General features: G+C 32.2%; 1 protein-coding gene across 2 annotated transcripts; it reads left to right on the top strand.

The window, feature by feature from the left end:
• On the top strand, positions 483 to 7,749 carry LOC18595509. Of its 2 annotated transcripts, none has more exons than XM_018123857.1 (12): positions 483 to 710; positions 1,651 to 1,780; positions 1,896 to 1,998; positions 2,838 to 2,961; positions 3,601 to 3,666; positions 4,062 to 4,100; positions 4,598 to 4,678; positions 4,757 to 4,804; positions 6,042 to 6,092; positions 6,200 to 6,268; positions 6,897 to 7,139; positions 7,308 to 7,749. In XM_018123857.1, exons 1-12 carry the CDS (start codon positions 555 to 557, stop codon positions 7,560 to 7,562), a joined length of 1,365 nt encoding a protein of 454 aa, XP_017979346.1. In that variant the 5' UTR covers positions 483 to 554; the 3' UTR covers positions 7,563 to 7,749. The 2 variants fall into 2 exon arrangements, with proteins under 2 accessions (XP_017979346.1, XP_007023554.2); XM_007023492.2 differs by having other exon boundaries at positions 535 to 698.

Consider the following 16,088-nt stretch of genomic DNA (forward strand, 5'->3'; position numbering starts at 1 on the left):
ATGGGCTAGTGGGCATGGGCCATTAATGGAAACAGTGAATGGGCCAATGAAAACCCACTGCAATTCGAACCATCTCCGTCTCCCACCTTTCCCTTCAAATCCATCAGCTTTCTTTTTCCCCCATTACCATCACCTTCAAACAAATTGGCAAACCCTAGCTAGCGCCATTTACTTCCCAATTCGAACCCTAAAAAATTCCCAAATCTCGATACTCTACTCTTCTCTACTCCAAATTCTTTCCTCTTCCCTTACTATTTATAGTTTTTATCTCTTACTGCAGACAACCGAACCCTAGAAATCTCCTGCTTCCCCAATATCCAATCTCTGTTATCCAATTCCGTTATCTCCAATCATTCCGCTCCCAACGGTTTCGTTTAATTTCACTATGAACTTATGCATGCAAACTTTTCCCTTTTTTATTTAAAAAAAATTGAATTTGAATAATTAAGTTGATTTTGGCTTTGCATTTTGCTTTTCTCGTTTCTTTTCTAGCCTGTTGGTTTCGATGTGGGATAAGTGAATTGATTGAGAGAGCTGAGTGGGGAGAGAAAAAAATGAGTAGGCTATCGTTTAGGCCACGCCCATTGGACATACACAAGAAGCTACCGATTGTTAAGTCAGTAAAAGACTTCGAAGACGATGAGACTCCTACTTCCGCTACTCGTAACTCTCAAATGCTCCGCCTTGCTGCTGCCGAGGTAGATAACGAGGTACCTTTTTCACTCCTTTTGGCTCAACTTTGCTTTTATGTTCAGAAACTTTCTTCTTCATTACTAGTCTTTTATATATATGTTACTGTTTGTGATCACTAGCCCTGGTAGCTCAAAGTTACGCCAATCTTTAATCTTAAAGTAAAGCAGAATCATGCATTTTGGTTTTAAATTATTTATTTTTAAGAATAGAGCTTTAGAACAGTTGGGGGGCTATTTTCTGCCAAGAACTTTGATATGAGGTAGTGTCATATTTTAAGGCTTCCTTTGGTTGATACTTTTGCTGCTTGCTTTTTGCTTCTTGAAAAGTTGTTACAAAACAAAAGCAAAATGTGAAGAACAAAGTCGTAATTGATTAAAAAATGGATAAATAATTAAAATATGGACACAAATTGTAACTCAATTAGTTTATATAGAATTAGAATCATGCATTTTGTTATGTAAAAGATTATAGGTTTTTATCTGTAGTCTTTCAATAATGCTATTTGCTTTTCTATCCAAACATGCTTTTTGGTCTTTTGCTTCCGGAAGCAAAAAACACGTACCAAAAACATCAATCAACGGAGTTTAAGGAATTTGGTAGTTGATATGTAGATGTATGGTTTGTAGGAATGCCTGCACGTACTATGGAATTAGAATAACTATACTAATAAATTGTAGTGCAAAAAATTGCCTTTATCTGTCCCAGAGGAATTGGGTACATAACTTGTTTTGCTGAATGATTTTGTTATTTCAACCAACCAAAAGGGTAGGCATAAACAAAGGATTTTTGGTCATTTTTAAAAACACTATGCTAATCGGAAGACTTCTAAATTTTAAAAGATGAATTTTACTTTTTCTAACAGTAATGTCTCTATAGTTTCATAGTTATTAGTGTTCTTACATGCCCTTTGTGATAGTATAATATTTGCTTATATAAATAGATATAATTGTTGTTTAGGTACAGCAAACCCCTACCAAGAAACATGCTCCTGAAATACCTACACCTCAGTTTGTTGTTGTGGATACGTATGAAAGAGATTATTCTCGCACGTTCTTTCAACCAACATCCTATCTACGTGCAAGGGGAGGTTTGTGAAATCAGAAAGATTCCTTTGCTGATACTTGAAAGCTGGTCTAGATGGTTCTTTTCTAGTGATATTTCAATTGATGTTAGCATTCTGAAAGTCTGTTCATTATCTGCAGCCTGGGCTGAGATTGGAGAGTTTGTTGAGTACGATCTAGATAATGAGGATGAAGATTGGCTTCAAGGGTACAACAAAGATAAGAAGATTCTTGCACCTGAAAAGTAATTACAGAAATCTTGATATCACTGTTGCATTTATGCTGTTCGGTTGATCGTGTTTGAGTAATAAATTTTTCATTGAAAAAATTCCTGTCTTTTTTTTTTTTCAGTTATTCACCTGAAACTTTTTGTTAAGATTTTTGAATTAACTCTCATTTTACTCTTTATTTGCCTTTGAGTTTGATGATCGTTGGGAACTGAGAAGTCATCTGAGCTGTTGTATAGCTCTAGAACTGTATATAGAGAAGCTGGTTTCCTCAAGTTGTCTTATTTCTTACAAGCTATGACACACTACAGAAGTGCTCAGAATTTATTTTTTGCAATTTAAACTTTGTAAAGGATCTGAGTTCTGCTCTAATATTCTTTTTAAGTAGGAAGTATACTATTTTATAAATGATTCCAGGGCTTCCTGGACACTTTCAGAAGTGGCATTCTTTTAGTTTCATGCTTCTAGATTTTGTATCAGATGTGGCTTATTTACTCGCTGGAACCATTTAATCAACTAGAAAGGTCTATCGGCTGCTTAAGCATGCATGCTCATTTTGATGGTGTCATCTTTATTTTGGTCTCTTTAATCATATAGTGGCTATTACTTACTGGAAGCAAGTATAACTTCTTTTATCGAACTAGAGCCCATTCCCTACCTTATTTTATTTTTCAAAAACGATAGTGCTATACAAGATGGATAATAAACCCAGACCAGGGGCAAATATACTCATGGGATTTTGGGGATCCACCCAAAATGTAATCTTTTTGTACAAGTGTAAATTAGTTCAAGTGTGATTCAGTTGCATATCTATCATGTGTTTAATTTAATTCTGCAGTTGTGCTTGCTGATGCAGGCTGGAGAGTCTTCTTTTTAAGTTGGAGGTGTTGGATCATAAAGCTCGGGAAAGAGCAGGAGTTATAACACCGACTCTTGTTTCACCAATTCCTGTGCTTTTGACAATGGATGCTGCTATTGAGGTGAATGTTTGTTTTAATTATGCAGGTGCTCACCAATTTGATAGTTTTTGTCATGCATCCATATCTATGCTCATGTCATACACGGTGTGTTATTCTAATTTTGACATTTGGAGTTTCCTTCAAAATAAAATGGTCATATAACTATCAGTTAATCAATGATCATTCAAAAAATTTCCATTTTATAAGTGTAAAATCACTCCTATATGATTCTCATATTAAATATAACAACCCTTTGATGCTCTGATGGTTCATGCTGTTGACCACTACTTGTTCACTTATTCTATTATTTTCACAACCAGCAGATGTGAAGCCTAACAGTCTATTTTTGGTTTTTTTTTGGCAATTTTTGTGTGTTTATTTCTTTCTTTATTTGACATTTGCTCTATGGAGCATGTTTTAAGAACTTTGATGCAAGATATTAAACATTTATCCTTGTACCTCCAAATACTAAATCAATTGCGCTCAAGATGTTAAACATTTATCCTTGTACCTCCGAATACTAAATCTTGTTTGATAACATGTTTATTATTTATTCATCATTTTGATATTTTATTCAGAATACTAATTTGCCAAATCATTTGATAGTGATGCATGTGCTCATGTTTATTTTAATTTTTCCTGGTTTTCTTTAATTGCTAGGCCTTGCAATCTCAGTCCATCAAATATGGAGTCTTTCAGTCGGTTTATAACTATTGGAAAGAAAAGGTATGGAACAAATATCACAGCTAGATGTATTATGGACTTGTTGGAGATTCAGAATCTTTGTGAAGGAAGAAGTCTGCTGGAAAATTGGGGGGTTTTCATAGTGCTCCGAGTTATGATTCTAAATAATTAACTAAATTTTCAATTGGCAAGCAATGTTGCTTACTGTTGGTTTCATTAGATATGTTGCCAGTATTCTGATGGATGATGTGGTGCAAAGTCCTTGACATGGTGCAAAATAATTTGGACTGCTGCAAGTCTATACAAAATGTGACTATTACATAGTTTGAATTATTATCCTACTCTATTCACTTGCCTTATACTCGCGAACTTCTTAAATTTGTCTCGATATTATAACATGGATATTTATGTGTTTCTATCCTTTTCCTTTTTTCCAGCGTGAACGGTGGCAGAAGCCTATTTTGCGGCGTTTACAGGTTAGTGTTATCACTTTATCATATATGGAATTGTTCTATGCACCAAAAAATAGATATATTCATTGTTGAGATATTACCACATGTATTTGATGTGTAGGTGTTTTTGAATCTTTATCTTTTCATTCCACTTTTGGATGTCACATCTTTCATGCCAGACCTTGTCAAATTCACTAGCACAAGACCACCCCTTTAGGAAGTGAAAAGTGTAGGAAATAATCAGAAGTAACTGCTGCCAATTTTATCATTTGTTTTAATGGCCTATAATAATCATTAAATTTTTTTGCAGCTTGCTACCCTTCTTTCTTCTTAAATCATGTATTAACATAATTATTTGGGGCAAGTTGGCTATTTATAAGGGTCAGCTATTATTGCTTGTGCTTTGTGTGTGCCATGATCTTTTCTTCATTTTAATACTTGCTTGAATTAATTTGCTTCAACCACACATTACAGATCAGTTAATGACAGCAACATTTGCATTCTTTTCCCTTGTTGTGCAGCCTCCTCCACCAGTTAACGATAACAACCCCTATAATGTCTTTAGGCCCAGGGAGAAAGCTCACAGACTTCACACTAGAAGGGTTAGTGTCTGACTTCACTTGTAAACCCTTAGTAAAGGTTTTTTATTAAGTAATTGAAGTTATGCTTTATTCATGTAGATGCAAAGGAGGGAAAACAATGTGCAGTCATTTGAAAAGCTTCGCCAGGTGAGTACAACTACTCTTAATTTCATTGTTCATTCATGAACTTAATATGGAACAGTACTTTCATGATCAGGAGAGTGATTGTCCTGTTCTAAGAACTTGCATCACGCGACTAGTATGTGCAGGGAAAACATCCATCTGTAATTGTGTATGAAGCTGAGAACTAGGCTGTGGGTTTGAAAATTACAGATGGATGTCTCTGTTCTCATAAATGCATATAAAGGATGATTGAAAGATTAGTGTTGATTATTCTTTATGTCTAACTTAAGTCAAAGGAGGTTTGAGTCGTTTAACATTGGCACCAAGATGTCTCTGTTCTCTTTCTAAAATATTTGCTTTTTGCGGCACTGAAGAAAGTAGACATGTGGGGCCTGTCTTCTGTGATTTCTTAACCTGCTTTTTAAATGAATGTTCCCCTAACTCATATCTGAACAAGTTGCATTTACAATCTGTTTCTTTTCCTTTTATCTTCTTTTCTTTTCTGGGGGTGGTGGGGTGGAACAGGTGGTAATGATGGTTTCACTAGAATTTCATGCTCTGAATTGAGTGGCATAATATTAGAGTGAACAAAGGTGCAAATGGCGCATGGTTGGTTCATGATGGATGTCTGTGAGGCAGGTGCCGAGGCCGTGAGAGGCTGGTGGGATACAGGGAGCAGCCAATATGCTACCTTTTGGACAACCTAGCCAATGTTGGGGTAGACAATTAAAAGCAATGTGGAAAACTAAGAAATTGATGATGTAGCAATATGATGAAGTTACCAAGTCTTTAATATTTGCTGCAATATGATGGTGCAGCAAGTGTAGAAATTGTGAAACACAAACAAGGGACATATTAGTGGGATGCTAGGTCAATAGAGAACAAGATATTGTGAGAGTGGGAGAAATTTTTGTTTTTTAAGGAGGCATGCCTGTGTTTTCTGGTACATTTTTTTTGTTTGCGCTTGCCACCTGGGGGGGGGGGGGGTTGTTTATGAGTTTGCCACATTTATATTGTTTTATCAGCTTTTCTTCTCTTGAATATGATTCTGTGTATGAGCAATTTGTTATAGAGATATGATTAAGTCTATTGAAGAGCCTAATGTCACAAAATATTTATTTTAATGCTGTTTTGAACTCTAAATATGTCCTTTTCCAACTATTTGTCATGCACTTCTTGTAATATTTTACTAACATTGTCACAATATTCCTCATTGGTTATCAAATTAATTTTTTCTTTTTTTGTCATTGACTTCTCTCAGGTCAGACGCAATCTAGACCAAGCCAAAACCTTACTTGAGGCTTTAATTAAGGTGCTTTTACCCTTTCAATTTCAAGCATACATGACTGCTAATAGAGACTTATATTATGCATATTATGCACCTGAATTCATATTGCTTTGGGTTGTGTTTGAATGCAGAGAGAAGAGAAGAAAAGAGATGTTATGGAGAGTGAAGTTAGCCTTCAGAGGATCCAAATGAAGTACAAGGTACATGTTACTTATAGTTTCCAGGGATGCCTGAGTTTTAATTATCTTTAACCTATGGAGAGCATTTAAAGCTATAGCTGATAGTAATGGAGTATGTAGAAGTTTGTGTGTATGACACCTGTGTTTTATCTATCTATAACCTAATTGAGAGCATTTAAAGCTATAGCTGATGGTGAATGGACTATTTAAAAGGTCAGGTGTATTTTAGGTGTATGTCAAAATTGCTGTTCTAAACCTCTGCTTTAACGTACAAAGAGGGAAAACAAAATTAGGATAGGAGGAAATTGTAATAATCTGCCTGATGATGTTGAGCCCTTGTGGGCATATTCATGGTTTTAGCAGGGCACAAGTAGTCTCCTTTGCTCTAGGCAGTATGGCTTTGGAAAGAAATTTCTGTTGTTGGTGTCAAACATCTTCTGCAAAATGTCATTTCTCCCATTGAATAGCTCTCTCGATGAGTGATCTTTTTACTCTCAATGTTTTTACCATGTTTGAAAAAATTATCTGTGCCTTTTATGGTACAAATACCTCTGTACATTTGTTGGTTTTACATATTTTCTTTGAATGAATTTTAATTTGCTATAGAAAATGAAATTAATATGATGCATGGCTGCTGATGAAATTTCAGTATGAAACTGAGCTCCTTGAAGATATTACACTTCCTGGGTTTGCACCAATATCTAGCAAGTTTGGTTCAAGTGAAGATGAGTTTATGGACTCAGATGACCTTGCAAACAGCCGTCCACGTACACGACCTGCTGCAGTTCAGAATCCACCTCTAGTAGACTCTAATGTGGCCATGGTTCCTGCTGGAAACCTTAAGCAAGAGTTTCGTCGTCGACATATGCTGCATGGATGGCTCCATAAACTGGTATGCCTTGTCAAATCTGGCTTGCTCTCTTGTTACAATGCCAGCAAGCAATTTTGGGAAGAATGATGGCTTTACATTAGCCATGTATTTTTGAATAACCGTGGATTCAACTCGTTTAAATTATGGTCCCACATTTGAGTCCTTTTTTCCTTCATATGGTTAATGCAGGATCCTCTTGAGCCAGTTTTGCTGTTCACAAAACCTCTTGTTCCAGATAAGCTGGCAGCTGCTGGCATTGTACCCCCGTCTGATACTTCAACAACAAAAAACGGTGCATCTGCACCACCCTATAAATTTCATGGAAGGATTGGCCGTGGGGGCCGAATAGTATTTGATAGATGGAATCCTCTGATGCATACTCCGATTGATTGCGGTAACTCATATTACATCCCACCCAAGCCCCGGCCTTCAACATATAACTAAATTAGGTACTTTGCTTGGTCCCTCCACTGCTGAGGCAGGAGATTCCATTGTAAAGAAATTCAATTGATGTTTATTGTAATGATATTACAGTGGGACTAAGCAAGTTGGGTAGGTTGGTGAATGCTTTTTGGGCCCTGTCCCTGCGCAGGGGCGTCACATCTGTGTATCCAATTTTTTTTGCAGTATATGTGCCTCTCTCTCTCTCTCTCTCTCTCTCTATATATATATATATATATATATAATATTTAATTTGGTCTAAGGCTGGAATTTGTTCTTTCATTGCATAAATTAAATAATTCACCTTTCTCATTATACTTTCTTTTATATTGCTTGTATAAATGAATGCATATAAGGGAATCAAGCTTTATTATATTTTTAAATTTTTATTTCAATTGATTCTATTATCATTAAATTAGAGTTGGCAAAACTCATCCCAACTTGAAAATTTTCTTTAACTTGTGTGAGCCCCAACTCGTTGTAACCCAATTTAATTAGAGAGAGTTAACAACTCTGAATCAGTTTTATTTTTATTTTAAATTGATAAAATTGATTGAACTAAATATATTTTGAATATTAATGAAAGATGTTTTTAATAATGAAGAAAATCTTCATAAATGTTTTAAAGTTGATCTTAAAGAGAGATGAATCGAAAATGCTTTGAAAATGTTGATGAACTTAAAAGGTATGCTCTTAAATATGTTCAAGGAGTTTTGGAAGTTTTTATGTCAAAAAATTATTTTTCAAATAACTCAAATTCAAAGTGTCATTTTAAGAATCAAATTCTCAAATTAAAAGACTTCATTCTTAAATGAGAAGAAAGCAAAATTTATTTCTTTATCACATGAAAAATAAATTCTGAAGATTGAGAAGTCAATTCTTAAGCAGACATCAACAGTAAAGAATTGATTATAAGAAAAGAAGATGTCGTTTTTGAAAGACAGAAGCTTCAGGATTTGTGAAAAATCGACACTTCTGAGAGTAATAATTGATTTCAGGAAAACAGAATATAGAAATGTGAAGAAGAAAAAATCGATTCTCTAAGGAGCAGAAGTCAAACCAAGAAGCACAAGTCTAAAGATAAAGAATCGATTCTACATGGAGAAGATATCAGTTCTTGAAGCATTAACAGCAAAGATTAGAAACTTGGTGATTGAGAAAGAGATGGTACAATTGGATAAGTTGGAGCCTAAAAAGTTACGCTCAAATTCAAATTTTAGTGTCAGACCACAATGAAGAATCAACACCTTGAGGTAGAAGAATCAATTCCCCAAGAATACAAAGGTGTTACCTTTGAACTCAGTTGTAGAAGAACTAACATCTCAAAAAAGAAGAATCAATTCTCTAGAGATAGAAAGCTCCAAACTTTATGAAAAATCGACAACTTAAGAACAAAGAATCGATTCTCCATGTGCGACAGAAATGTGCAAGCTAGCTGAAACGTACAAAAGTGGATTCAAATTTGACTCCAGTAGGCAAGAAATCATAAGGCCTATATATATATATATATCTACCTTGACAATGTTAAAGCAAGAACTCGAATGATTTTGAATCATCTTTGAAGAGAAAAAGAACTAAACAATCAAAAGAGTTGTGAGCAGAAAAATCCTATCTTTGAAAGGAGCATAATCTAAAGATCACATTTTATCCTTTAATTGATACCTCTTAAGCTTAAACCTTCCTTAATCATTCCTATCTCTTGATAAAGCTCTCATTTTTCTAAACCTAAACTTCCTTACTAGCCTTATTAAAGGTTTTATGTTATAGATTCTTTAAAATCCACTGTTGTATTAGTTATACCTCCAAGCAAAAGGTTGAGAGGTTTTGCCTGATCTTTTAAAAAGTCATATCTTGTGTAAAGGTTGTGTTTTAACCTGAAAAAAATAGCATCTTGGTAGACATTACACCTAATCCTAGTAAAAGGCATGTTGTGAAAGTTATACCTGATCTTGTTAAAAAGCATGTTGTAAATGTTAGAAAGTATTGGAGGGTTGAAGTCAACAAAGAACATGCTTGTAGATGAGCAAGTAACAATATTGTTACATATTATTGCTCATCATGTTAAGAATCGAGTAATTGGTTTAAATTTTAGAAAGTCAAATGAGACAATTAATCAACACTTTCATAATGTTTTAAATGCAATGCTAAAATTGTAAGAATATTTGTTTAAAAAACCTGAGCCCATTCCAACAAATTCTATAGACAATCGATCGAAGTGATTTAAGGTAGATTATAGATCATATTACTTTTGTAACTATATATGCAAGACATCAATAGGTTTACTTATAATAATTCATTACATTTTATTTGTAGAATAATTTAGGTGTTCTAGACATGACATACATTAGGGTTAAGGTGCCAAGTGCAAAGAAACGTAGATATCGCACTCGTAAAAGGGATATTGCAACAAATATGTTAGGTGTATGTACACCTAACATGTAATTTGTTTTTGTTTTTCTTAGTTGGGAAGGATCAGTAGCTAATGGAAAAGTTCTTCAAGATGCATTAAGGGAGAAAAATGGACTTAAAGTGCCTCATGGTAAGCTTTTCTATGATAATAGGAAGGTATTTCAAATTAAGTACTATATGATTATTCTAAATAAATAAATAACTTATTTAGTTTTATTTATATAGGTTGCTATAACATAGTTGATGCATGCTATACAAATTGTTAGGGCTTTCTTGCACTTTTTAAGGGTCAATGATATCATTTGAATAAATGGCGTCAAGATCATGAACCAAGCAGTCTTAAAAGTTTTTTTAATATGAAACATAAAGCTGTATACAATGTTATAGAAAAATGTTTTGGGTTGTTAGAAATGAGGTGGGGTATCCTTAGAAGTCTATCATTTTATCTGGTTAAGATACATAATCAGATTATTATAGCTTGTTGTTTGCATCATAATTTTAGTAAGAGGGAAATAAGTTTTAATCCTATTGAAGTTGATTTAGAGAAATATATTCAAACTAATGCAGTAATTGAGGAAGATTCAATAAGTACTATTGACCCTATTGATATTTGGTGATCCTATTGATATTTGGAGTAATTGGAGAATAGAATTTGCAAATCAAATGTTTAATGAATGGCAAGCATCTAGGCAATATGAGGATTGATATTTGTTAGGCGTATTGTTATTTGAAGGACTGTTTAGTTTTTTTCTTTTGTCATTATAAGTTGTTGTACTTTTTTCTCATTTGTTATTAATGTCTTAATGTTTTCTCATTTGTTGTTGTTAGTTATTTTGTAAATTGTACTTTTTATTATGTGAATAAAATTTGACAAGTTTTAATATATTATTGAATAATTCTCTTTATCTTTTATTTTTTTAGCATTATAATTATTTTTTTTATAAACCAATATTTGGTAGATGGTAGAAAACAATATTTGCATCTTTAGCCTTTACTTCTCAAAATTCGAAAGGAACCAAAATAAAGTGGAATTATCATGAAGACGTTGCACACATATAAGCTTTGATTGATTTCCACAATACATGAAAATACAATGTTGACACTAGTTTCAGAGGGGGTTATTTAATAGAACTTGAAAATATGCTTACAACAAAATTACTAAATGAAAACTTGAAGGTGAAACCACATATAGATTCTAGGATAAATGCTTTGAAAAAAGAATGGATTGTTATATATGATATGGTACGAAGGATACATACTAATGGATTTCGGTGGGATGATCAAAGGAATATGGTTGTTGCTAATGATCTTGTGTAAGAATCTTACATATAAGTAAGTTTTTGGTTTGAACTTGTTTAAGTATTTTCTTTTTATTTTCTTAATAATAATATAATTAATAGTCACTTTTTTTATTGTTATTAGAGTCACAAAGATGCTACCCCTTCTAAAAAAAAAGAGTTGTGATTTCTTCAATGAGCTTAGTGAAATTTATGCTAAAGATCATGCAACTGGAAAAGATGCACAAACTGAAATAAATATCCTTGAAAAAAAATGCAGGAATGTAATGATATAATAAATGAGGAAATTGAAGGTGAAAACTTAGCTAGATATGATTACGACAAAGCAGATTTTTCTAATATTCAACCTCAAACATCAGCTCCTAGAAGTGAAGCTACTTTAGCAAGGAAAAGAAAAAGGATAAATGAGATGAATGATCCCATTACATCTGAATCAATTATTACTGTTGCCACGATATTGGGTGAAAATATAAAAGAGGCTAGAATTGAGTTCAACAAAAGTGTTGAGACTGAAGTGAACATCCAACAAAAAGCTCAAGAGTTGGATGAGATTTTAAGTCAAGTAAAGAGATTGACAATGATGGAAAGGGTTCTTCCTTCAATCAAACTTCCTAAATCTCCAACTCTTATGTTTGTGTTTTTCAATATTGTGCCTAATCAAAGACTTGAATGGTTGAGGACATTTCTTGTTGACCATAGAGCTTGGATAACTTTGAAACTTTTTGTGAAGGTAAGTTTATGATATTGTAACTTTTTGATACTTGTGGTTGATGTTGATAATTGAGGTTCATTAACAAGTATGAACGTTTTTGAGTTTACCGTTGTGTTGCTAGTTGTATAATGATGATGTTATTGTCACTGCCTTATTGGTTTTATGCATGTTATAAGTTGATGTAATAGGATGAATATTCATCCATTATTTTCAAGGCCAGTGTATTTTTGTAAGCTAGAACTTGGCTTTTGATTTAACGTAATAGCATTCTTATCTGAAGAGCATTTATAGTAAAGACGAGGTTCTTTCATTCTCTATTTCTTTCCATGCTTTTTTAATATGTGATTGTTTCAGTTGTGGAAATGTTAGACATTTGTATATTGAACTTATGGCTGCAATTGCCAGAAATAATCTTTTATATTGGTAATGCTAAAGGCTAAAAGGAAACCTAAAGAGAAGAGCTTATGATCAACGGTTTCCTCATGCAATTGTTCTTATATTGCTATTTACATACTTGTATTGAATCGTTGATTTACATGAATAAAGAAACAGAATATAAGAATCACCAATCCAAAATATGGCTTGAGTTCAACTTTTATAGATACAAGACAAAGAATAATCTCTGAACAAATAGGTTAAGGTCCATCTTTGCCTAAAATTAAAAGCTTGATCTACTGCTTATAATACAAGTTAATAAGAAATAGAGATCCTATTGTATAGTAAAAGAGCAAAGGCAATGCAAATGAATGGAAATTCTTTCACCACCCATTCTTGTCTTTATAAATACTATTTACAAAATGAATCAAGGATGCTTTCCATATAATTGGGAACTTTCCGTATAATATTTGTAAATAAAATATTAATATTTTAAAATATTAATGATTAAATTATAATTAAAATATTAATATTTAAATTATCAATTCTTAATATTTTAGATAGGTTATAAATTATTAATAGTTAAAAAATAAAAAAATAAAAAATAAAAATAATAATATTTAAATTATAAATAAAATATTAATATTTAAATTATCAATTCTTAATTTTTTAAATAAATTATATATTATTAATATTTAAAAATAAAATAAAATAAAAATAAATAATCATATATATAATAAAAGATATTTTGTCTTTTTATCTTCTATTCCTTTCTTATTCCAAAGTTATTTTTACCAATCAAATACTACAATAAGTTATAATAACTATTCCTACCATATTTCATTTGTCGTACCAAATTACATAATAACTATTCTATGCCATTCTTGTCTATTCCATGAATCAAACATGCTGGTAGAGTGGATTTTAAGGAGCCTCTATTTCTCCCTTTTCCTAATAAAATCCCTCATTCATAGCAACCCCATCAAATTCCTCTTTCATATAACCCTATTCGGCTATGCCTTACATAACCATTGCAACTGCCACTTTGTTGTAGATTTGAAGATAATCATTTGAAAATATAAGGTCTAAATTATCATTTTTTATACTAATTTCTACAATTTATTGTAATTCCATACCACATTTGTATTTTTTTTTTTGAGGTTGGAGTGTTTTTGTTTCTATTCATTTTCTTGGGTGCGTTAACAATGAAGCAAAAAAAAAATGATTTGAAAACTAAGCCCCCAATCACCCTTGACCAAAGCCCAATCACTTAATTACAAAACAGGAGAACCCATATGGTAAACACAATTATAATTGTAAAGCAATTTTGCTTTTATAAAGTTTCCCTTTATTAGTCTACATTTCGATCAACATCTCAATCTTAGGAAAGAAAAAAGAATTTTAAGTAACTTGTTTGAAGAGTAACTGTTATTTGCCCTTTATTTTCTTACTTTTTATATGCCATATGTTTTCAATATTTTTTGTATGTAATAAAATAGATTAGAATATTTATTTTTTGCAGTCATGGTTCATTTGTTTTTGAGAAGAGATGCTGGAAGGCGACAAAGGCTATTAGCTGTGTTCAAATTTTATATGGAGATGTGTCGTGCTGTTAGTTCGTTCTTGACTTTGTTGTTGCAATGTCGACTTTATGTACTTATAGACCAAAAGTTAAATCTTATGCACTAGATTTCGTTGCAAATTGAGAATATGTGAGGTGACTTGTGCGATAATGATATTTCATGTATTTCACAAATTAGGATGAATTAACAAGCCTTTTTTAAATTATGTGAAATGTTATAAAGTATTAGAGTGTCGAAGTCAACAAAGAACATGCTTGTAGATGAACAAGTAGTAACGTTCTTCCAAATTATTGCTCATTATGTTAAGAATCGATTAATTGGTTTAAATTTTAAAAGGTTGGGTGAGACAATTAGTCGGCACTAATATTTTAAATGCAGTGCTAAAATTGTAAGAACATTCGTTTAAAAAACCTGAGCCCATTCCAACAAAATCTACAAATAATCGGTGGAAGTGGTTTAAGGTAGATTATAAATCCTATTACCTTTGTAACAATATATACAAGACATCAATAGGTTTACTTATAATAATTCATTACATTTGATTTGTATAATTGTTTAGATGTTCTAGATGGGACATACATCAAGGTTAAAGTACCAAGTGTAGATAAAGCTACATATTGCACTCATAAAAGGGATATTTGAACAAATATGTTAGGTGTATGTACACCTAACATGCAATTTGTCTTTATTCTTCCTGGTTGGGAAAGGTTTGTAATTGATGGAAGAGTTCTTCTAAATGCACTAAGGAGGAGAAATGGACTTAAAGTGCCTCATGGTAAGCTTTCCTATGATAATAGGAAGATATTTCAATTATACACTATATAATTATTCTAAATAAATAAATAGCTTATCTAGTTTTTTTTATATAGGTTGTTATTATCTAGTTGGTGCAAGCTATACAAATTGTGAGAGCTTTCTTGCACCTTTAAGAGGTCAACGATATCATTTGAATGAATGGCTTCAAGGCCATGAACCAAGGAGTCTTGAAGAATTTTTTAATATGAAACATGCAACTGCTCGTAATGTTATAGAGAAGTGTTTTAAGTTGTTAAAAATGAGGTCGGATATCCTTAAGAGTTTATCATTTTATTCGATTAAGAGACATAATCGGGTTTTTATAGCTTATTGTTTGCTTCATAATTTTATTATGGGGGAGATGAGTTTTGGTCTTATTGAAGATGATTTAGAGGAATATATCCAAAGCAACGTAGCAGTTGAAGAGGATTCAATAAGTACTATTGATCTTACTGATATTTAGAGTAATTGGAGAATGAAATTAGCAAATCAAATGTTTAATGAATGGCAAGTATCTAGACAAAATGGGGATTGAATTTTGTTAGGTGTATTATTATTTGAAGGACTATTTTAGGTTTTTTTTCCTTTGTCATTACATGTTGTGGTGCTATTTTCTCATTTGTTATCAATGTCTTAATGTTTTCTCATTTGTTGTTGTTTATGTTGTACATTTTATCATGTGACTAAAGTTTGACAAATTTTAATATATTATTAAATAATTCTCTTTATCCTTTAATTTTTTAGTACTAGAATTTTTTTTATAATCAAATATTTAGTGTATGGTGGAACATAATATCTGCATCTTCAATCCTTGCTTCTTAAAATTCAAAAGAACCAAAAGAAAGTGGAATTATTATGAAGATGTTGCACTCATTTTAGCTTTGTCTGATTTGCATAATATAGGAAAATACAACGTTGACACTAGTTTCAAAGGGGGTTATTTAATAAAACTTAAAAATGTGCTTGTAACAAAATTACTGAATGTAAATGCAAAACCCCATATAGAGTCTAGGATAAATACTTTGTAAAAAGAATGGGTTGTTAGATATGATATGGTGCAAGGAACACATATCAATGGATTGAGATAGGATGATCAAAGAAACATGGTTGTTGTTGATAATCCTGTATGAGAATCTTACATATAGGTAAGTTTTTGGTTTAAATTTGTTTAAGAATTTTCTTTTTATTTTCTTAATAATAATATAATTAATAGTCACATTTTTTATTGTTATTAGAGTCACAAAGATGCTACCCCTTTTAGAAGAAATAGTTTTCCCTCCTTCAACGAGCTTAGTGATATTTATGCTAGAGATCATGCAACTGGAAAAGATGCACAAACTACATTAGATATTCTTCA

This window comes from Theobroma cacao, chromosome 6, assembly GCF_000208745.1.
Source record: "Theobroma cacao cultivar B97-61/B2 chromosome 6, Criollo_cocoa_genome_V2, whole genome shotgun sequence".
NCBI classification, from domain to species: domain Eukaryota; kingdom Viridiplantae; phylum Streptophyta; class Magnoliopsida; order Malvales; family Malvaceae; genus Theobroma; species Theobroma cacao.